General features: G+C 44.3%; 2 protein-coding genes across 4 annotated transcripts in view; both read right to left on the bottom strand.

Moving 5' to 3' along the window:
- Positions 1-3130, bottom strand: part of LOC137544666 (caspase-1-A-like) — a 59221-nt gene extending 56091 nt beyond the window's left edge. The window contains exon 1 of the mRNA XM_068265762.1: positions 2614-3130. Coding sequence (XP_068121863.1) covers positions 2614-2620 — 7 coding nt within the window. The 5' untranslated portion in view covers positions 2621-3130. The remainder of the gene's footprint in view (positions 1-2613) is intronic.
- Positions 3131-11615: 8485 nt separating this feature from the next.
- Positions 11616-23136, bottom strand: part of ABHD11 (abhydrolase domain containing 11) — a 62613-nt gene continuing 51092 nt past the window's right edge. For all 3 annotated transcript variants that reach the window (XM_068265759.1, XM_068265760.1, XM_068265761.1), the window contains 2 exons: positions 15170-15351; positions 11616-11891 (listed from right to left, as the gene is read on the bottom strand). In XM_068265759.1, the coding sequence (XP_068121860.1) occupies positions 11738-11891; positions 15170-15351 (336 nt within the window). In that variant the 3' untranslated portion in view covers positions 11616-11737. The remainder of the gene's footprint in view (positions 11892-15169; positions 15352-23136) is intronic.

Genomic DNA, 23136 nt, shown 5'->3' with positions numbered 1-23136 from the left:
CTGAGTTGGTCATGTTGGGGGCCTCATGATTGCTGAATTTGTCTTGATGGGGGGGGGGCTCATGATTGCTGAATTTGTCTTGGAACATGCTGGAAGGTACATACTGAGGGAGGGTGGGTGAGCGTGAGCCTGCTAATTTTCTGTACATTTGGCTCCACCCATAACCACGCCCACATCTATTATATAGTCACGCCCCTTTTTGGCGCTGCGCGCGCCGCAGCCTTCCCCTTAGGGGGCGCATTAATAGTCTTTGTCCCCGGGCGCTGAAAGCCCTAGCTACGACTCTGGCAATAAGCATGGGGATACGGAAATCTAACTCTAGTTAAATCATGTAGGAAGAAGGGTTAATTCAACAACCTTTCTAGAGATAGCAAAACATAACAAAATGAATATCAAAACAGTTATGGTAACGTTTACCTCAGGAGATGAGGAGTTCTTTGCGGAGCTTTCAGAACAAGCTGTTAGACAATTTTTTATTTTTATTTTAAAAATAAAATAATGCATAAAATACAGCAATTGAAACAGATCAATACATCAAAATAAAAGGAAAAAAACATGAAAATAATAGGTATAATGTATAAATAGTATAATGTTGTACAGGATCTTCTAAAAAAAATTAGCATATTGTGATAAAGTTCATTATTTTCTGTAATGTACTGATAAACATTAGACTTATATTTTAGATTCATTACACACAACTGAAGTAGTTCAAGCCTTTTATTGTTTTTCTTATTGATGATTTTGGCATACAGCTCATGAAAACCCAAATTTCCTATCTCAAAAAATTAGCATATTTCATCCAACCAATAAAAGAAAAGTGTTTTTAAAAGAAAAAAAGTCAACCTTCACATAATTATGTTCAGTTATGCACTCAATACTTGATCAAGAATCCTTTTGCAGAAATGACTGCTTCAATGCGGCGTGGCATGGAGGCAATCAGCCTGTGGCACTGCTCAGGTGTTATGGAGGCCCAGGATGCTTCGATAGTGGCCTTAAGCTTATCCAGAGTGTTGGGTCTTGCGTCTCTCAACTTTCTCTTCACAATATCTCACAGATTCTCTATGGGGTTCAGGTCAGGAAAGTTGGCAGGCCAATTGAGCACAGTAATACCATGGTCAGTAAACCATTTACCAGTGGTTTTGGCACTGTGAGCAGGTGCCAGGTCGTGCTGAAAAATGAAATCTTCATCTCCATAAAGCTTTTTAGCAGATGGAAGCATGAACCCACTTTTGAACTAGAAACAGCGGCAGAAGCGCCTGACCTGGGCTACAGAGAAGCAGCACTGGACTGTTGCTCAGTGGTCAAAAGTACTTTTTCGGATGAATGCTACTTTTACATGTCATTCGGAAATCAAGGTGCCAGAGTCTGGAGGAAGACTGGGGAGAGGGAAATGCCAAAATGCCTGAAGTCCAGTGTCAAGTACCCACAGTCAGTGATGGTCTGGGGTGCCATGTCAGGTGCTGGTGTTGGTCCACTGTGTTTTATCAAGGGCAGGGTCAATGCAGCTAGCTATCAGGAGATTTTGGAGCACTTCATGCTTCCATCTGCTGAAAAGCTGCTACACAGGAAAGGGTTGTTCATTTATCTTTCCCTATAGAAGGGGCATTAAAACTCACCCAAGCAGGTTCCCCATTCTACTTCAAAGACAGACAGAGAAGTCCAGATAAGTCCAGACCCTCATACATTTGTTAGTTGACCACGGCAGGCCTCTTGATAAATGAAATTACTTTTAATTCACCTTGGAATAAAAGAATAGCCATTTTACTCAAATAATCAGTTTTACTAAGATGCCAGGCATGTCAAAATTATCAGAGATACCTTAGATCTGATTTGGGTGTGGATGAACCCACAAAGCGTTGGTCTACCATTTTCTGGGACCGAGATATTGGTTTCTCTGCAATGAAATATCGGATTTCACCTGTTTCAAGACTCTGATTAAAGCAGAGAATGTCAGGAATACGCCTGTATTATTCTCTGCAGGTTCTGATCAACTGATACGATATAACCATTTCAGGTATTTCATAGTCTTTTCTGTCTGTCAGGACAAAGGGGTGGAGGTGGATCAGGTGGCAGACTTTGATTGGCCCAATAGTCTGCCTGTCACTTGACAGGCAGCCTATTGGGCCAAAGTGCAGGGATCTCATCCTACAAAGTGAATCAACCCCCAAGTCAGATAGCTAATTGCACAAGTTGGTATTTCTCCTCTCTGGCTCTCGGGGAAATTGCTGATGTTGCTGAAACCCAAGGGAAGCTGAAGATGTGTCTGACACTTCCGCTGCCCGGAGGATCAACTGTATACACATCGCCATAGCAACAGGGACGTGAGCCCTACTGTCCCAGTTTGAAACATACTGTATGGCTCTCACAGAATTACATTTTGAAATATGCAGCGTTTATGGCCGTCTCAGCCAAAAAGGTTCCTGATCCCTGGACTAGAGTCTCTGGTACACTTTTAACACCACCTACAGCCTTCACCCACTTAACTATCCTTTAAGCCAGTGTCCCCATGCTTTACCCTTTCCACTGTCTGACCTGTGCTGTGTTCAAATGGCACATACTGTATTTGCTAGTACAGTGTTTCCATACAGTGTAATGATAGCCAGCTCACATTACCTGCCATGTTTCATGACTTTCCACTAGAAGAATATCCACAATCTCGAGCAGTCTGAGTTCAGTCAGGCGAACGCACATTGCAGGAAGTTGGAGGCATTGAAAGTCTCAGAAGCCCTCATTGGCTGGTGTTGAAATCTGGGTGTTTACAGTAACAGAGTAAAAGGTTTCACTTTCAAGTGCTGCATGAATATGTGATAACAGACACTGACATTAAAGAAAAATCCACATAAGCTCTGCCTGAACAGAAACTTCTAATGGTAAAATGAAGAAACCTCTGTTTTCTATTCTTTTGTTGCAAAAATAAGAAAATATTTAGCCTACTCAGACATCTACCAATTCCTGAGATGGCTTTGAAAGTCTCCCTGAACTTTATAGTCAAACTTCCTACATCTAAAGACTTTAGTATACCATCTTTGTAGCTGTGAATTGATTGTCTAAAATGACACCTTACATTGCCATCATGGGTACTTTTTTTGCAGCACACTTCATTCTTGCATTTAGCAAATAAATGGTGACCAGTGTTGCCAACTCATCCCTTTAATTACTGACACATCTAAGTTATACAGGTTCTGGTGCTATTTGCACATAATCAGTGCCTTAACTGCATTTACCTAGCCACAAAACCTGTATAATTCATATGTGTCAGTAATTAAAGGGATGAGTTGGCAACACTGATGGTGACTACCGCCTTTAGAGGCGGCCAGTTCACAATCAAGTTTTGGAATGCATTGTGAAAAATCCCTGGATATTGTCAGACCAACGGCGATAGAAAGCTTAAAGATCAAACAATGGAACAGTACCTGTATTATTTTTCTTAATTTTCTTTACTGGGCCTCTCTCTGTTTCCAGTGGCGTAATTTGCCTATAACTTTGTGCATCCACCCACCCACTAAACCCTCTTGCCATTTTGCCTGATACTGCTTTTAAAACTGCTGCTCAGGCTGCTGATGATTTCAATACATTTTGTCTGGCCATCACCAAACTGCTCCACAAACATACTAGTCAAGATCAAGAGTACTATATGAAATTCCCTAAATATCAAAGAAAGATCAACCCAGAATTTAAAGTGGGATACCTTGCTTCCTACAACAGATATCACATACAGTAGCTCACAACTGTCCCTTTTTCGGAGGGGCAGTCCCTCTTTGGGAGCCCTGTCCCTCTTTCCTCCTCATTTGTCCCTCTTTCAGGACTTTGTCCCTCTTTCTATGTAAATATATATATTTAACTACAAAAATTTTGTTTGATTGACTCTAAACTTTATTCCCATCCTTTACATTGATATATTACTAATTTTAAAATGTTTATATGAAGGAAAATGCACCAGGATAGGAAGGACTAGTGTGGTTTGAATTATAAAACAACATGTTTCTTATGAAATCTTTATGGTATGCGTGACTAGAGGTGTGGTGAGGGCGTGGCCATGGGTGTGGCAGGGGCGTGGCTTAAGTGTCCCTTTTTCTCATCTCAAAAAGTTGGGAGGTATGGATATCAGACTGCCTTATTCATAAAGAACCTGTAGCCCCAAGTATGTGGTTCCTTTTCTGGTGATGAGCAGGCACATGCAGAGAGCGAGGGGCTCTGGGTGCCCCCTCCCCTTTTTATTTGCAATGAAAGTGCCCATCTAACCATGCAAAAGAAGCTCCGCCACTGGCCGCAACAAACTCTGCCCACTGCCTGCAGTAAACTCCACCAATCAACAGGACACTTTGGAGTTGAGAGGCAGCCCGGCTGGAATCCTAGCTCTGTAGAAGCATATACACTGTAGTATCTCCCTGACGGCCTCCCTGCCCCAGCGCCTCCAGTGACCTCTCTCTCCCCTAACCATGTACTGTTACCTCTCCATCCTCCACCAGCACTCACATTGATGTCCCCCCCCCCACAGCACCAATATGACCTTTCCCTTCCCCAGCATGTACACTGACCTCTCTCTCTCCCCCAGCACCCACACTGACTTTTCCCTCCCCCAGCACCTCCAGTGACCTCTCCCTCCCCCTGCTGCACCTTTCCCATCCCCAAAAGCACCCACCATCACCTACCACTCCCCAGCACCCACAGTGACATCTCCCTCAATACAATATGCAAAATAAACTCTCCCTCCAACCAACTTCCACAGTGTCAGTGAGCTCTCCCTACCCCAATAGAATCAACAGTAACCTCTTCTTCCCACTGCACCCACAGCAACACCCCCCTCCCCCCCCATACCCAGCACCCACAGTATACTCAGCCAGTAGCCCCCTGCTCCTTCGAGGGCAAGCACTCACATGTCACCCAGAACCTACACCCCTTTCTCCACAGCCAGCACCCAGTACTTACACCCACATGGTACCCAGTATATGTACCCAGCTCCAACATGGCACTCAGTACTTATACCTGCACTCCACATGGCACCCACTATCTGCACAAAGCACCCACATGATAACCAGCACCTGAACCAGGAACCATCATGGCAATGTACTTGCACTCAGAAGTCACGACACCCATTCTGGTATAAGTCACTTGGCACGTGCAGTTAGGACTGTGCCTGTCATTCCATAGCAAGCTCCAGCCAATGGCAGGCCTAGCATGTGATGGACAGCGGACTCCAACCCTTAGGGTTGGGATCCCAAGTTAACCCTTGACTGGCTGTTCATAAGGAGCATCCAGTCTGGAGGGACCTCACTTCACTTTTCTCTCTACATCTTAGCTTTACTTCATATGCTGTATTGGTCTTACAGCAACATAGCATAGATTGTTCTTGTTCTGAAGGCAGAACCTGAGTTGTTCATTAGGAGTAGCTCATGAAGGCATGGCAGTGCCGTGACGCAGCAATGTTTCACCAGAAAATAATCGTAATGCGGCAATGTTGAACCAGAAAATAATCCTAATACTGCAGCGTTTCATCAGAAAATAATCGTAATGCAGCAATGTTTAACCATAAAATAATCATAATGCTGCAGCATTTCACCAGAAAATAATTGTAATTCAGCAATGTTTCACCAAAAAATAATCGTAATGCAGCAATGTTTCACCAGAAAAGAATCTAAATGTGGCAATGTTTCACCAGAAAATAAAGTAATGGGGCAATGTTTCACCAAAAAATACACCTAGGCAGGGTTCCTCTTCCCGCTCTGGTGCTGCGCCTGTAAAAAAATCATTTACTCACCTGCAGAAGACTTCTCTCCCAGCCTCCCTCTGGCATGTAGCTCCCCGATGGTCTTTCGTGCAACAGGTCCTGCTCAGCTGCACAACTCCCGCGCTAACACAGGCAGAGCAGGGCTACGGGAAGATGACGTCCGAAGCCCTGTGCTGGAGACTCAAATAGTCTCAGGGCTTCGGACGCTATCTTCCCGTAGCGCTGCTCTGCCTGCCAGAAACTACAGACTCCACCGGCTTAGGTGAGCTGTAGGCTGCGGTCAGTGAACTGGTGTGGCGTCTATTAGACGCCGCAAGCCAGTTCATCAGCTAGAGGGAGTCATACAATCTGGCATCTGGTTGGCCTGGTGGACCAGGCACCGCTGTCCAGTACCCACCCATGGTGCACATCCAGAACTCACATGGTACTCCTACCCACAGCACCTACATGCACCCAGTACCCACCCTTGGCCTGTGCCCAGCACTCACAAGGCATCTTGTACCAATTAGCACTCACATGGCACCCACTACTGTTTAGCACCATCTGCTGCTCAGTCAGCACCCAGTACTGCTTAGCACTCACTTCAAATTAACACCCAATACTACTGATGCTTAGCACCCAATGCATATTGGCAACCACTTCCTCTTTGCCTGAAAAGAAGCCTGTGAGCTTTTTAAGAAGGACAACGGTCCCAGTCATGATAGAAGAGTCCGGGCCTGGGGTTGGAAGAAGACAAAGTCTGCATGATACTGCTATCAAGGACAGCTTTCTCAGGTGGAGAATTACTTACACAATTATTCACAATTGATCGGTGCCCCTTTTTCAAAATTTGAGCACCCCCGTTGAGGATCCTCTGCATGACCCTGGTGATGAGGGTAATTAAAATAGTTATGCTTGGACTTTCACTTCCTGATTTGCCCAGAGTATCATTTTTTTAGCCAGATCCATTCCCTGAACACAGACGGACACCCCACCTCTCATTCAAATCTCGGCTTTTCCTATTCAGTAAGCCAGCATATATTCAGTAAAGAGTCCTTGGGCAAGATTCCCTAACACTGCTGTGTGGCCTACTGAGTGCTCCCCTAGTGGCTGCAGCTCTCAAGCGCTTTTAGTCTAACAGGAGAAAATATTTATGGGTAAGCTGGAAACCTAAGACACATTTTTGGAGTACTGTGAAGCTGAAACATTTTTTGGGGCACTGGAAAGCTAAACACACTATGGTGGGCAGTTAATCTAATATGGGGCACTAGAAAACTGAGATATGTTGCGGGGGACTGCAAGACTGACACACCATATTTGTTACATATAGCATTACCCAAACTTAACTAGCATTCCCATATACTGTATTTTTCGGACTTTAAGACGCTCCTGACCATAAGATGCATCTAGGTTTAGAGGACAAAACCAGGGGAAAAAATACAGCATATACTAAACCTGGTGCATCCAATGTGAAAGGGCATCTTGTGGATTAAGACCCCCTTTGTATCTCATGCTCCATTGTACCTCGTGTCTCCCTTGTATCCTTCTTTGGCCCCCATGTGTCCGCCTCTGTCCTCCTTGTGTCCTCCTCTATGCCCCTGTGTCCTCTGTTTGTCCCCCTTTGCATGGGCACAGGGAGTCCCCAACATTGTGGTGGGTTGGAGGTTCGTATTGACAGGTGATCATAAGTCCCTGCGTTTGGACTATAAGGCGCAGTGACTTTTTTCCCCCATTTTTGGGGAAGAAAAGGTGAGTCTTATAATCCAAAAAATACAGTACCTACCTGGGCATGTTACTTGGCTGTGTTTACCAATCACACCGGACTATTCCAGTCTTTTCTTGCTGATGACCATGAATTGCTGCTATTAACCCTATTTAATCCCCTACAACTGTGCAACATATATATATATAAAATCGTGTGTGTGTGTGTATATATATGTGTGTGTGTGTGTGTATGTGTATTGTGTGTGTGTGTGTGTATATATGTGTGTGTGTGTGTATATATATATGTGTGTGTGTGTGTGTGTGTGTATATATGTGTGTGTGTGTGTGTGTGTGTGTGTGTGTGTGTGTGTGTGTGTGTGTGTGTGTGTGTGTGTGTGTGTGTGTGTGTGTGTGTGTGTGTGTGTGTGTGTGTGTGTGTGTGTGTATATATGTGTGTGTGTATATATGTGTGTGTGTGTGTATATGCCGCAATCACTGGAAAACGCCTTTCCTTTTTGTTAGCATTAGGTCAGTGATATTGTTCCTAAATATTTTTTTTGGAATGCTTTTCACAGGATGTGCTTCCAGGTTATAATATTTATTTATAATATTTATTTTTAAATATTTATAATATGTATTTATATATATATATATATATATATATCTATATCAAATCGGATGTGTGTGTGTGTGTATGTATATGCCGTGATCACTGGAAACCACCTTAACCAATTTCAACGACACTTGCTGTACAGATCCCAGATTTACCTGCCAGATAATTTCCAACATGTTGGAAATTATCTATCTAACCATCTATCTGCCTAGCAATTAGGCTTTGTTCCACTCCCCTGGCGGACCCGTCGTTGCCGGCGGTAGTGCGTGTGTACGCACATTAAGGCGCATACACACGTCATACTTTAGCAAACGATGGGTCCGTCAGATCCTCCCGCTGGGCGGACGTTCTGCTGACAGTAGTCTGTTGGCAGACCGATAAGACTGTTTTTGACAGATTCGCTGAGCGGATCTTTCAGAAACAGTCTTATCAGTGTGCCGACAGCGGGTACACACATCCTACTGTCGGCAGAACGTCCGCCCAGCGGGAGGGTGTGACGGACCCGTCGTTTGCTAAAGTATAGCGTGTGTACGTGCCGCTAACAAAAAAAAATCTAACAGAAAACTGTATGGCGTGCACTAGGCAGGCTCATCTGGCTGTCATGTCACTCCCTCCCCACTCCTGTGAGGCTGCGATAGCAATTTCTCTCCTCCCCTGCTGCTGGCTGTAGCTCTGAAACTCTCTCAGGGGGTCGCCTGCAGTTTTGCAGGCACAGCCCTCCACACCTAATGGCTCATACTCACGGGCTACAATTGTCGCGGCAACCACGTGGCACACGCATGTTGCGGCGAACAAGTCGCCCGTGAGTATGGGGGGCGCGCGCCCCCAACCGTCGCTCCTGTCGCCAGACGATTGGCGCGGTCAAGTCTGCGTGTGTATGCGGACTAGCGACAGCAACCTCATAGCCGATACACGGAGCTTCCGGTGGGGGGAGGAATGTCGGCGACGGCTTCCGTCGCATCACTCGTCCCTCTTCCGCAGTGTGTATGCGGAGGGACGAGTTGTCGCCAAACTGTTGCGCACACGCTTCCGTGTGCTAGCCACCAGCTACATTTGTAGCTGGTGTGTATGGCCCAAAACATTGCTCTGGCTAGCTGCTTTGCAAGGGACCCGGAGATCAGCACTACAGCCAAGGACATTGGGAGGAGGGAGATTGCCACACTCGATTCCGAGCTCGATTCTCTTATTTTCATTCGTTTTTCTTACCTTTTTCCATTCACCGCTATGAGAAATCGAGCGCGGAAAGGATTGGGAACAATATCGGACATGACTGATTTTATCTATCGGATCCATCTATCGTACGGAAAATCGTACCATGTCTATTAGGCATAAGAAACCAGACACGGAACAGAGCTGGACGTGGGAATGTGACGATATGCTACTGATGTTCTCATAGCTTTGTACTGCATTAGGCATTACAAAGCTAAAACCAAAGTGATCAGTCTCAAGCTGGATTCACACTAGACACAAGATCGTACTGTTTTCTGCAATGGAGGTCAACAGACAAATGGACATTTCAACAGATTCAACACATCTGTTGTCTCCATTGAGGTAGCGGAACACAAAGTCCCAGCGTGTACAACTTTTCTGGATTGCTCATGCTGTTAGAAACAAGGAAAGCCTATTTAGACAGACAACATCCATTCTCACTAGTGCTTTTCAGCTGAAAAACAAGCAGGCATCGTAGAGTGCGGAGTGTTAAAAACAGGGGAAGAAGAAAGGAATTACTGAGACCCCTCTCCCACCTTTGCACATCATTATGGGACGTTAATACGAATTAAACAAATGAAAGTATATTGGGCACTATACTCTCCTTCATTTCTGTAAAATATATTAACATGAGTGGCATGAGGGGCTCTGGAGGTCACCCTTGCTGTCTTGTTACAATGGACACAAACGGAGACCAAAATGGACAGACGGATCTGCTGTGACTGTCCATGTTGTGGGCACGGTCTGCTGTGAACCATGCCATAAAGGATACAGTGGTTTGCAAAAGTATTTGGCCCCCTCGAAGTTTTCCACATTTTGTTATATTACTGCCACAAACATGAATCAATTTTATTGGAATTCCACTTGAAAGACCAATACAAAGTGGTGTACACGTAAGAAGTGGAACAAAAATCATACATGATTCCAAACTTTAAAAAAACCCAAAAACTGCAAAGTGGAGTGTGCGTAATTATTCAGTTCGAGTCAATACTTTGTAGAACCACCTTTTGCTGCAATTACAGCTGCCAGTCTTTTAGGGTATGTCTCTACCAGCTTTGCACATCTAGAGACTGAAAGGTGTGCGATTCAGACAATACTACAGCCAAAGAGATCGGCAGGATGCCAAGCAACTGGTATTGTTTAAAGTGGGATTATACTCCCAACACTAAAATTCCAGTAACTACTCTTAGTTACATAAAAGGACATTTGAAAGCATTCCCAAGCATTTTGTGTTTAAAAATGTTTATTTTCACTGCAGAGAGCAGTAGAAGCTTGCTTATTTCTGCTTCATTGGCAAATGTGATCAATGCGGGCTGAACCTTTCTGCCTGTCTGTTCACTCTGCCTCTGCTGAACAGACATATCGCCCTGGCAACAGTCACTTCAGCAGAAAAGGAGGGGGCAGAGGAGACAGGCAGAGAGCTTCAGCCGGCAATGATCTAATTTGCCAATGAACCAGAGATAAGCAAGCTTCTACTGCTCTGCAGTGAAAATACAAGTTTTTATACACAGGAGATACTTTCAAAAGTTATTTTATGTAACTTAAAGAGTAGATATTGAAATGTTAGTTTTGGGAGTATGACCCTACTTTAAAAGGAAATAAATATGTCAGCTTACCTATTCCTCTTTCTTCAGGTGTAGTTTAAATGTGAAATTGCTTTGTGGTGTTACCATTATGATTCCCTAAACAATTCCGGTGAAGGTAGATTTGTTGTCTACGCATGGCTATTGTTAATTTAAAGGGACAGTAGGGCCATTATCTCCACATCATTCATTTAATATGGACAGCATAACTTTCACCAGAGTTTTTGTAAAAAAAAAAAAAAAAAAAAAAAAGTTTACATCACATTTCTATTTCCCTACACATCTGAACTGTATCATTAGTGATAAGAATCTGACAAAATGGCTCTCTGCTTAAAGTGGACCCAAATTAAAAATACAAGATTTCAGAAATAAAATCTATTTTCTAAATTATAAAAATAAATAGCAGCCTTTTTTCAGCTGCATGATGACAAATATAAAATATTTTACATTTATTGGAGAAACCCCTCCCTTCCTTTCATATTGCCGGGACAGAATCCGGCAAACTGGTGGAGTAGGAGGTGTCCGACAATGGAGGAATTGCTAATGGCTGCCACCTGTATAATAATGATGCAGCTCAGATGTGTAGGGAAACAACAATGTATTATAAAGCTTTTTTTTTTTTTTTTTTTTTTCTAACACAAACACTATGGTGAAAGTTATGCTATCCATATTAAATAAATAATGTGGAGATAATGGAACAGCACAATTTTTGCCATAGTGCCCCTTGAAAGCCACTGTGCATTCTAAGATGTTATCCATATATTTATTTAAAACTAGACACAATACACAAATCAGGACATATGGCACAAAGTATATAATTTATGTTATTTCTAAATATTTTAGTAGTGTTATAAAGTCTTCCGTCTGTTCGGTTAGTAACGAGTCTCCCAAAAATGACTGGAATTTACTGCAGAGTAGCAGTCAGGACTGGCTTTGTGCTGTTTCCTGAAGAAAGCTGCAGATGGCGCTGAGGAAGTCCTGTGCTTTTTCTGAATGTACCCAATGTCCAGCGCCTTGTATGTACTCAATATTTGCATATGGGAAGAGCCTTTCTATGTCTGGATAATTGTCAGAGCTGCCAAAGCAAAACAACATGTCAACTGCAGGTTCATAATACTACATAACGTTACAAAGAGTGACAGACTTCAAAAACACAACCCAGCAGTAAAATACTATACAGTAGAAAGCAGAAAATGTGCAAACAGCTGAAGGTGTATCTGAGGTGAGGTAAACTGAGATGTATCTGAGGTGAGGTAAAAAATAACGAGATAATTACCTATCCTCTATCCTCTGAAGTCTTCCCATGTCCTCCATGCCCCCACTGTTGCCGACACATAGACCTGCTGCCTAGGTTCCTCTTCATGCACAAGTGTGGCCGTGCTGCACCTGTGTAAGTACCGCCACTCCATGTGCAGTAAGTCAGAGCTGCTCATCCACGAGCAGCTCCGTGCTACTGAACAGGTGCAGCTGTACTCTCGCTGGCGCAGCAGGCCACTGTTGTGCATGAAAAGCAGCATGGACATGATCTTCAAGAGGATACCGGGCAGCACCAGAGGTCTCCAGGAGGAGGACTTGTGAAGTTTCTGGAGGATCCACAGGCTTACCTCTTCTAAGGTAAATGTCTAATTTTTGTTATTTTAACTCACCTTGGGTGTATATTGTTCAGACTTCACATAACCTGTAACGGGCTATTGCAGGGGGTGAATTGTTCCTTTGCAGGGGGCTATTCAGCAAAACAGGTTGTTTTGGCGCTCGGCGCCAGCCACTTGGTGCCCAAGTTGGACGCCGCTATAGCAGTAATGCTATCGTGTGCGCCCCACACAAGGGTAATTTGGGGTTTCAGCAAATGCTGGACCCCAAATTACTTCTCCCTCCAAGTTGCTTTGACTCAGAAGGGGAATAGTTTTTTACGCCGACGGGAATTTCAGTGGCAGCAGTGTGAGCTGTCATTTGGCTCACCTTCCGTCCAACTGACCAGCGGGGTAACCATATGCCCGCCTAATCAGATTAAAAAGTTGTCACTGAATACTGTCCTGGCCAAAAAGTTTTGAAACTGTCAAAAATATTCGTTTTCACAAAGTTTGCTGCTAAACTGCTTTTAGTTGTTTATGTGATGTGCTGAAATATAATTATAAGCACTTCATACATTTCAAAGGCTTTTATTGACAATTACAGATTTATGCAAAGAGTCAGTATCTGCAGTGTTGGCCCTTCTTTTTCAGGACCTCTGCAATTCGACTGGGCATGCTCTCAATCAACTTCTGGTCCAAATCCTGACTGATAGCAACTCATTCTTTCATAATCACTTCTTTGAGTTTCTCAGAATTAGTTGGTTTTTGTTTGTCCATCCGCCTCTTGAGGAATAACCACAAGTTCTCACTGGAATTAAAATCTGGGGAGTTTCCAGGACATGGACCCAAAATGTCAACATTTGGTCCCTGAGCCACTTAGTTATCACTTTTGCCTTATGACACGGTGCTCCACCGTGCTGGAAAATGCATTGTTCTTCAACCAAATGTTGTTGGATTATTGGAAGAAGTTGCTGTTGTAGGGTGTTTTGGTACCATTCTTTATTCATGGCTGTGTTTTTTGGCAAAATTGTGAGTGAGCCCACACCCTTGGATGAGAAGCAACTCCACACATGAATGGTCTCAGGATGCTTTACAGTTGGCATGACACAGGACTGATGGTAGCGCTCACCTTTTCTTCTCCTGACAAGCCTTTTTCCAGATGTCCCAAACAATCGGAAAGGGGCTTCATCACAGAATATGACTTTGCCCCAGTCCTCAGCAGTCCATTCACCATACTTTCTGCAGAAGATCAATCTGTCCCTGATGTTTTTTTTGGGAGAGATGTGGCTTCTTTGCTGCCCTTCTTGACACCAGGCCATCTTACAAAAGTCTTCGCCTCACTGTGCGTGCAGATGCGCTTAAACCTGCCTGCTGCCATTCCTGAGCAACCTCTGCACTGGTTGCACTCCGATTCCGCAGCTGAATCCTCTTTAGGAGACGATCCTGGCGTTTGCTGGACTTTCTTGGGACACCCTGAAGCCTTCTTAACAAGAATTGAACCTCTTTCCTTGAAGTTCTTGATAATTCTATAAATTGTTCATTTAGGTGCAATCTTAGTAGCCATAATATCCTTGCCTGTGAAGCCATTTTTATGCAACGCAATGATGGCTGCATGCGTTTGCTGGTCACCATGGTTAACAATGGAAGATCAATGATTTCAAGCATCACCCTCCTTTTAACATGTCAAGTCTGCCATTCTAACCCAATCAGCCTGTCATAATGATCTCCAGCCTTGTGCTTGTCAACATTCTCACCTGAGTTAACAAGACGATTACTGAAATGATCTCAGCAGGTCCTTTAATGACAGCAATGAAATGCGGTGGAAAGGTTTTTTTGGGATTCAGTTCATTTTCTTGCCAAAGAAGGACTATGAAATTCATCTGAACACTCTTCATAACATTCTGGAGTATATGCAAATTGCTATTAAAGGGATGGTTCAGGGAGGAAAGAAAAAAAATAAAAATCCATTTCCACTTACCTGGGGCTTCCTCCAGCCGTGGCAGGCAGGAGGTGCCCTCGCCGCCGCTCCACAGGCTCCCGGTGGTCTCCGGTGGCCGACCCGACCAGGCCGGCTGCCAGGTCGGGCTCTTCTGCGTCCCATGCGGGCGCGCTGACGTCATCGGACGTCCTCCGGGCTGTACTGCGCAGGCGCAGTAGTTCTGCGCCTGCGCAGTACAGCCCGGAGGACGTCCGATGACGTCAGCGCGCCCCTGTGAGGCGCAGATTGGAGTCGCAGAAGAGCCAGACCTGGCAGCCGGGCCTGGCCAGGTCGGGTCGGCCACCGGAGAGGACCGGGAGCCTCTGGAGTGGCGGCGAGGGCACCTCCTGCCTGCCACGGGCTGGAGGAAGCCCCAGGTAAGTGGAAATGGATTTTTATTTTCCCCCCCCTCCCTGAACCTTCCCTTTAAAAAAACTTAAGCACCAACTTTTCTCATTTTCAATATTTTTGACAGTCCCAAAACTTTTGGCCAGGACTGTACAAGTAGCCCCCTGTAATGTTCCAGTTCATCGCTCACAATTTTTGGTTTCTGTAGAATCAAAATTGCCCACTTATTCAGCTTCTCTGATCATCATTTGTGGTCTATAATTTGGCCTGGAGATTAATTATGAAGAATTCTGGTTGGCTGGTACCTTTACTTTTCACAAGCATCTTAGTTAAATAGTAATATGGAATAAAACATTTAGGAAAGGCATACATTTCATTCTTGGGCTTCCCTGTGGCATCTGTAATTGCAGTGGAAACATAAACAAACTATCACTTGTAAAAGCAGCAACATTTTACCTGATATATGGAGAATTAGCCCCTCCCAGGAAGAGAGTAGGTCCAGGATAGGAATTCTCAAATGCTGGGAAGTCTAACAGATTTGGCAGGGTATTTGTGATGGCCTCCAGGTTCACTCGCCACTTGAAATGGTCATTCTCTTGTATCAAGTTTGTCAGGATAAACTGACGGACTGCTGCTTCCTGCAATGTAAGGAATATGCAGTAAATAGGGAGATATAGACTCTGGAACCAGGACTGGTGGGCATCCTCCGAGTTAGTTTTGCAGGCATGTTTGTTAATTGTAATGCATGTCTTGCTTAACCACCCTGGCGTTCTATTGTTTGCGCCAGGGTGGATGCGCAGCACTATTTTTTGAAAAGTTTCTTTTTAAATCATGTAGCTAGCCTAGCGCTAGCTACATGATGCCCCCCTCCCTTCCGCATCCCCCCCACCCCTCCGATCGCCGCCAGCGCTATTACCCATAAGGAATTCCCGTTCTGAACGGGATTTCCTTTAGGGCTTCCCCCGTCGCCATGATGACGATCGCGATGACGGATCCACCCCTCAGCGCTGCCTGGGTCGGCGTGTTACGCAGCGGGTAGCGGCGCATCGGCGGCAACGATCAATTATGAAAATCGGCCCAGCGGAGCCTGAGCGGCGCCCTCCGGCGGTCACGGACGAGCTGAGCTAAAGCAGGAGGATTAGTCATACTATGCCAGGGAAAAAAACACATACATACATACAGTGGGTTGCAAAAGTATTCGGCCCCCTTGAAGTTTTCCACATTTTGTCACATTACTGCCACAAACATGCACCAATTTTATTGGAATTCCACATGAAAGACCAATGCAAAGTGGTGTACATGTGAGAAGTGGATCGAAAATCATACATCATTCCAAACATTTTTTACAAATCAATAACTGCAAAGTGGGGTGTGCGTAATTATTCGGCCCCCTGAGTCAATACTTTGTAGAACCACCTTTTGCAGCAATTACAGCTGCCAGTCTTTTAGGGTATGTCTCTACCAGCTTTGCACATCTATAGACTGAAATCCTTGCCCATTCTTCTTTGCAAAACAGCTCCAGCTCAGTCAGATTAGATGGACAACGTTTGTGAACAGCAGTTTTCAGATCTTGCCACAGATTCTCAATTGGATTTAGATCTGGACTTTGACTGGGCCATTCTAACACATGGATATGTTTTGTTTTAAACCATTCCATTGTTGCCCTGGCTTTATGTTTATGGTCGTTGTCCTGCTGGAAGGTGAACCTCCGCCCCAGTCTCAAGTCTTTTGCAGACTCCAAGAGGTTTTCTTCCAAGATTGCCCTGTATTTGGCTCCATCCATCTTCCCATCAACTCTGACCAGCTTCCCTGTCCCTGCTGAAGAGATGCACCCCCCGAGCATGATGCTGCCACCACCATATTTGACAGTGGGGATGGTGTGTTCAGAGTGATGTGCAGTGTTAGTTTTCCGCCACACATAGCGTTTTGCATTTTGGCCAAAAAGTTCCATTTTGGTCTCATCTGACCAGAGCACCTTCTTCCACATGTTTGCTGTGTCCCCCACATGGCTTGTGGCAAACTGCAAATGGGACTTCTTATGCTTTTCTGTTAACAATGGCTTTCTTCTTGCCACTCTTCCATAAAGGCCAACTTTGTGCAGTGCATGAGTAATAGTTGTCCTATGGACAGATTCCCCCACCTGAGCTGTAGATCTCTGCAGCTCGTCCAGAGTCACCATGGGCCTCTTGACTGCATTTCTGATCAGTGCTCTCCTTGTTCGGCCTGTGAGTTTAGGTGGACAGCCTTGTCTTGGTAGGTTTACAGTTGTGCCATACTCCTTCCATTTCTGAATGATCGCTTGAACAGTGCTCCGTGGGATGTTCAAAGCTTTGGAATTTTTTTTTGTAGCCCAAGCCTGCTTTAAATTTCTCAATAACGTTATCTCTGACCTGTCTGGTGTGTTCTTTGGACTTCATGGTGTTGTTGCTCCCAATATTCTCTCAATATTCAGCAGTATTTGTACTGACATTAGATTACACACAGGTGCACTCTATTTAGTCATTAGCACTCATCAGGCAATGTCTATGGGCAACTGACTGCACTCAGACCAAAGGGGGCTGAATATTTACGCACACCCCACTTTGCAGTTATTCATTTGTAAAAAAATGTTTGGATTCATGTATAATTTTCATTCCACTTCTCACGTGTACACCACTTTGTATTGGTCAGTTACGTGGAATTCCAATAAAATTGATTCATGTTTGTGGCAGTAATATATAGGAAAAAATGTCATGCCATGTCAACCCAGCGTGGCTGGTGCTTATGACGCGGCCGCGTCATATCCGGGTTAGCGACTACGTCACCTCCTCCCCTGCTGGGTTAAAGGGCAGCTCACACACTCCGAGAATCAGCCTCATCAGAAGCGGGCGTTTCCCGCGAGGTGCACTAAGGTTTTCCGTGCGCTTTGGGGTCCCTTGCATTCTTACTCTCCTGTGCCATTGTTGTGAGTATTTGCTATTCTACATACTTCCTATTCCTCTACACTTCTTATCCTTCCCACAATCTTGTGTATTCATTTCTTACTACTTCCATCATTCACTTGTCTATTATTGCATTGCTGTTTGTACAGTATAATATTGAATTTTTGGCACGTGTCACTTTGTATTGTATAAACTCTGATTGCTATCTTTATATATTTACTACCTCATTGTAATTTTGTACTGGGTTGAATATTAATTCTGATATGTAGATTTACCATTTACATGCAGGGCTGTGGAGTCGGTCCGAAAATCCACCGACTCCGACTCCTCAGTTTAGGATTCCACCGACTCCGACTCCTCTAATTTGCATATTACAATTTTGTTGATTAAAAGTATGTAACATGAAATTCGTCTCTTAACTGCCAACGCTTAGGAATTGAGTGAGAAGGATATGTAGACTACTATATTTATTCCCTTTTAGACTAAAACTAGTCCTTGGTAAGAGTACTTGTAAAAGGTACAAACCGGAACAAAGAACATCTATCAGGTCCTAGGCAATGTAAGTGTGGGTACATGTAAGAATGATGTGCAGGTACTCTGCAGGGGAATGAGGAGATTGTAAACAGACAACACCTCTGTGTTCAATGTGCACAGCATTCTCAGTGGATTCCCTGCAGCTCTGTGGGGAGTGCATATGTAGAGTATAGTACTACTGTGTAACAAAGTAAACTTGAGACAGATGAAATTAAAGTTTTATACATACCTGGGGCTTCCTCCAGCCGCCTTCAGGATAATCAGTCCCTCGTTGTCCTCCTCCACCACCTGGATCTTCTGCTATGAGTCCAGGTACTTGAGCCAGTCAGGCGTAGTGCGAATGCACACACTCCGCCGCCAGGAGCATACTACACCTGTGCAGCACTATTGCGCAGGTGCAGAATGTTCCTGGCTGTGGGAGCGGCATGCGGCCGGACTGCGCTGACTGGCTGAATTACCAGGACTCATAGCAGAAGATCCGGGTGGTGGAGGACAGCGAGGGACTGATTAGCCTGAAGGGGGCTGGAGGAAGCCCCAGGTATGTATAAAACTTTACTTTTCATCCGTCTCAGTTACCCTTTAATTTGTAGTCACCAAACCAAATTTTAATAACATATCAAATTATTTGATTTCATCAGCAAAGGGAGTGCATACATTTGCATAAATCAGCATCAATGCGGAATTATTTCCATCTCGTTGACCATCTCTATTAGTGACACGGCTACACATCAGGCTTTATTCTTACAGCATAGATGTTATTTAGTATATATAAGAGATTCCTGTGTACACATCATATATACAGTCACAATCAGATATGTATATCTGAACTTAAAAATACGGGGACTGCTTTATTGAAGCAGCACAAGTAACTAATTTTGATTGGTTTATTTCATTTTTGCGGACAAAGCACAGCTATTACTGTATATATACTGTATATATACATTATTTTTAATGACTATTATCTGAGAAATAGAACATTTTATCATATTTTCTATATTAATTACAGTTACAAATTCATTAGGAGTCGGAGTCGGAGCATTTTTTCCCGACTCCGACTCCAGGCACCCAAAATTGCCCGACTCCACGACTCCACAGCCCTGTTTACATGTCCATTATTGTATTGCTGTGTTGTACAGTTTACTATTGATCTCTTGGCACGTGTCACTTTGTATTACATATTCTGATCGCTATATACATTCACTACCTCATTGCATTTTTGCACTAGGTTGTTGTTTTTTATCTTGATATGTAGATCTATAGTGGTTTTGGACTTATGTCCTATATTGTTTGGCACTGGTGAGAGTTTTTTGTACTTGTATTTATATTACCCCTATGCACTGCAGTATTACTTCTATGTATTATTAACCAGTGCTAGTGTACTTATTTATCATATATTACCCTTAGGGACCCCAGACCCACGGTTTTGTTTTTATTCATGTTTTTATTCATGATGATCAATAAAGATGACTTTCCATATGTGTCAATGGCAGCACAATAGGGTTTAGCCCCGCCCCTTAACCCCCATAGGACCTTGTAACTATAAATTACTCCCTATTACTCCTTCCCCTAGTTTTTTTGTCCTCGTCATTACCTACTTGACCCCTGGACCTAGGTGTAACCCGAAAACTCTTGCCTAACAATCAATATACCATGCAGGTTAAGCTCTCCTGTATGAGGGTCATCTCTGGTCTAAACGACAGGAGTTGACAGTTCTGTTGGTCACAGAATACACTACAGCCATGATTGAGCAATGCTCCAACAGTCCAATGCCTTACCTGCGGGCGGATGGCTAGGAGGCCCTGTGTGGCTAAATGCCGCTGAAGAAAGCGTCAGGTAGGTCCGCTCCTATGCATAGTATCTGCTGTGGTCGCCTCGCTCGCACGTGTGTCCCTGCAGCGCGTACTTCCGGGTGACGGCCGGTCGGGTCGGCGTGCGCTCCACTATGCGCTTCAACGCCGATGATTCGCCCGGCGGCTGTCTTCTGTTCACACCCCGCTCCTCCTATTGGCTGAATTGCGGAGAGTGACTATTTCAGCGAGACAGCGTTCATTTGCAAGCTGTCACGCTACCCGGAAGGACAGGACGCAGCGGACACGCTATCATCATCCATGGAGGACTGTGAGCCATATATATATTCTTTTCTCTAAACCTTTGTTTATCCCTAATAGCTGGGCATGTTTTAAATATTGCGTTGCATCACAGCAGGTTCAGATTTGGAGCAGGAGACGCTGGGCACCGACCAAATTCCTCTAGAGGATCAAGTTCAGATTGTTAGGTAGGAGTATTTAGCTAGAGGGTAAGTTTATTTTGCTTTATAGGAAAAGAGCTAATCTGAATGACATCTGTCTTTCAGATCTCGGGAGCAGGGAAGAGGATGGTCACAGGGACCGGGAGAACACTACTATTATTATAGTAGAAAATCGCCCCCTAGATACAGATCTCGCTCCAGAGAACGTTCAAGATCTAGAAGACGTAACAGATCACCTGATAGATCCAGATCACAATATGCACATACTTCAGGGAGAAGGTGCTGGGCCTGTGACCAGGATGTCATACCGGGAAAATTAGTCTGTAAGGACTGTTTTTCCAACATGCCAAAGGAGCCGGATCAACCTAAGGATATCTCAAAAATGATAAAGGAAGCTGTTCAGGACACAATGAACGAATATATAGCCAATCTACCAACACCTACGACACAAACCACAGATCAACCAGGCCCATCTCAGACGTCTGATACGGAGCTAGAGACAACCGAGGTCGGCTTCAATTTCAACCTTGTGCAGCCATATATCAAGTCCATTCGAGAAGCCATGGACTGGCAGGAGGAACAGGGAGAGGAACTACCGAACACAAGTCAAAAGGAATACTTTTCTCACCTGAAAAAATCTTATAAACCCTTTCCGCTAATTAAAGCTATCGGGGATCTATTCAAAGAAGAGTGGGAAAAAGTGGATAAAAGAACTACGTTTACGAATAAATTTAACAAACTCTACCCAATGGAGCAGGACAAGCTACTATCGCTTGAGGAGCCTCCAAAAGTAGATGCTGCCGTCATAGGCCTAGCAAAGCATGTCACACTGCCAAAAGAGGACTCGGTGGGCCTTAAAGACCCACTTGAAAAGAAAATGGATTCCGAATTGAAAAAAGTATATCTTTCCTCAGGAGCAGCCTGCAGACCGGCAATAGCCCTAACAACAGTATCAGAAGCACTAAGAACCTGGACACAGAATATAGAGGAGGCAATAAAATCAGACGCAGATAAAGAAGCAATCATGGCGGCTTTAGATGACTTGAAACTGACGGCAGATTTCGTGGGCGAAGCCTCTGTAGACGTAATAAGGTGCTCCGCCAGATCTATGCTTCATTCAGTTGTAACCAAGCGAGCATTGTGGCTTAGAAGCTGGTCGGCTGACCTGTCTTCCAGACAGCAATGGTGTCAAATTCCATATGACGGGAAAAATCTGTTTGGAGAAGAATTAGACACGGCTATTCGCCGTGTAACAGGAGGGAAATCGGGTATGATCCCACAAGATCGCAAGACTAAAAAGCCGAACTTCTCTCCAAGGAACTCGTTCCAACAAAACCGTTACAGAAGCACAGCTTACAGACCCAGAAGGGAATACAGGAGAACATGGCAGAGTTCTCAATCAACCCTTCAGAAATTAAATAAACAAAAGAAAACCCCACAAACGACAACAACGCAGAAGGGGTTTTGATGGTTCCTCTGTCCAGACATTACCAGTGGGGGGAAGACTGCAGTCTTTCAGCGACGTCTGGACGGAAGAGATAGAGGATCACTGGGTGACACAAACCGTGAGGAGAGGACACCGATGGAATTTCATAGAGGAACCACCCAATATCTTCAAAATCACAAACATTCCGAAATCGGCACAAAAGCAACAAATTCTCATGAATTACGTACAGGATTTAATGAAGAAAGATGCAATAGAGGAAGTACCAGTAGAAGAGAGGGGCCGGGGAGTTTACTCTCCCCTATTCTTTGTGAAGAAAAAAACTGGGGATCTACGTCCCGTTATGGATCTCAGAATTCTAAATACATACATAAAGCTCAGACGATTCAAAATGGAAACTTTACAAACAATTACGAAAGTGACTATGCTACAGGATTGGGCAATATCAATAGATCTGGAAGATGCCTACCTTCACATAATGATACAAGACAGTTTCCGAAAATATCTAAGATTTGCCATAGGACAAATGCATCTGCAGTTCCGTTGCCTACCCTTCGGGATCTGTACGGCACCTCGCACCTTTACAAAAGTACTGGTAGCATTGATAGAACGTCTCAGACTGAGAGGACTAAGGTTGTACCACTATTTAGACGACCTCCTACTACTACACCAACAGGAAAACGTCATTCTGGAACACACACAAATACTCTTGACAGAGTTACAAACATTCGGATGGAAAGTGAATACTTCCAAAAGTCGATTAACTCCAGCCAGAAAATTTACGTTTCTAGGAGCAAACTTCCAAACAGAACAAAACACGATTGGCCTTCCAATAGAGAAACAAATCAAAATTCAAAAACTAGCACGGAACATAATTTGTGCCACGTCATTAACAGCGAGACAATGTCTAAGTTTCCTAGGAACACTAACGGCAACTATACCAATGGTAAAGTGGGCGCAGTGGCACTGTCGGCAGTGGCAGACTGGACTACTAACTCAATGGACCAGCAGACGAATGAATCAACGAATACTCATAACTCCACCTATGAGAAACAGCGTATTCTGGTAGACGAAAAAGAAGAACCTAGGCAACCCTTTACCCATCCAGATTACTTGTCAGACCATGGTTACCACGGATGCCAGTCAGAGGGGTTGGGGTGCAGTGATGCAGTCTCGTGCCATTCAAGACAAATAGAGTTTCCCGCAAAAAGGGGTAGCATCGAATATTTTAGAAATAAGAGCAGCCAAGTTAGCCCTGACCACCTTCAAAAGCCAA

Source organism: Hyperolius riggenbachi, chromosome 2 (assembly GCF_040937935.1).
Source record: "Hyperolius riggenbachi isolate aHypRig1 chromosome 2, aHypRig1.pri, whole genome shotgun sequence".
In the NCBI taxonomy this organism is placed as follows: Eukaryota; Metazoa; Chordata; class Amphibia; order Anura; family Hyperoliidae; genus Hyperolius; species Hyperolius riggenbachi.
The sequence above is the reverse complement of the archived record's forward strand: the minus strand, read 5'-3'. Positions and strand labels throughout refer to the sequence as shown.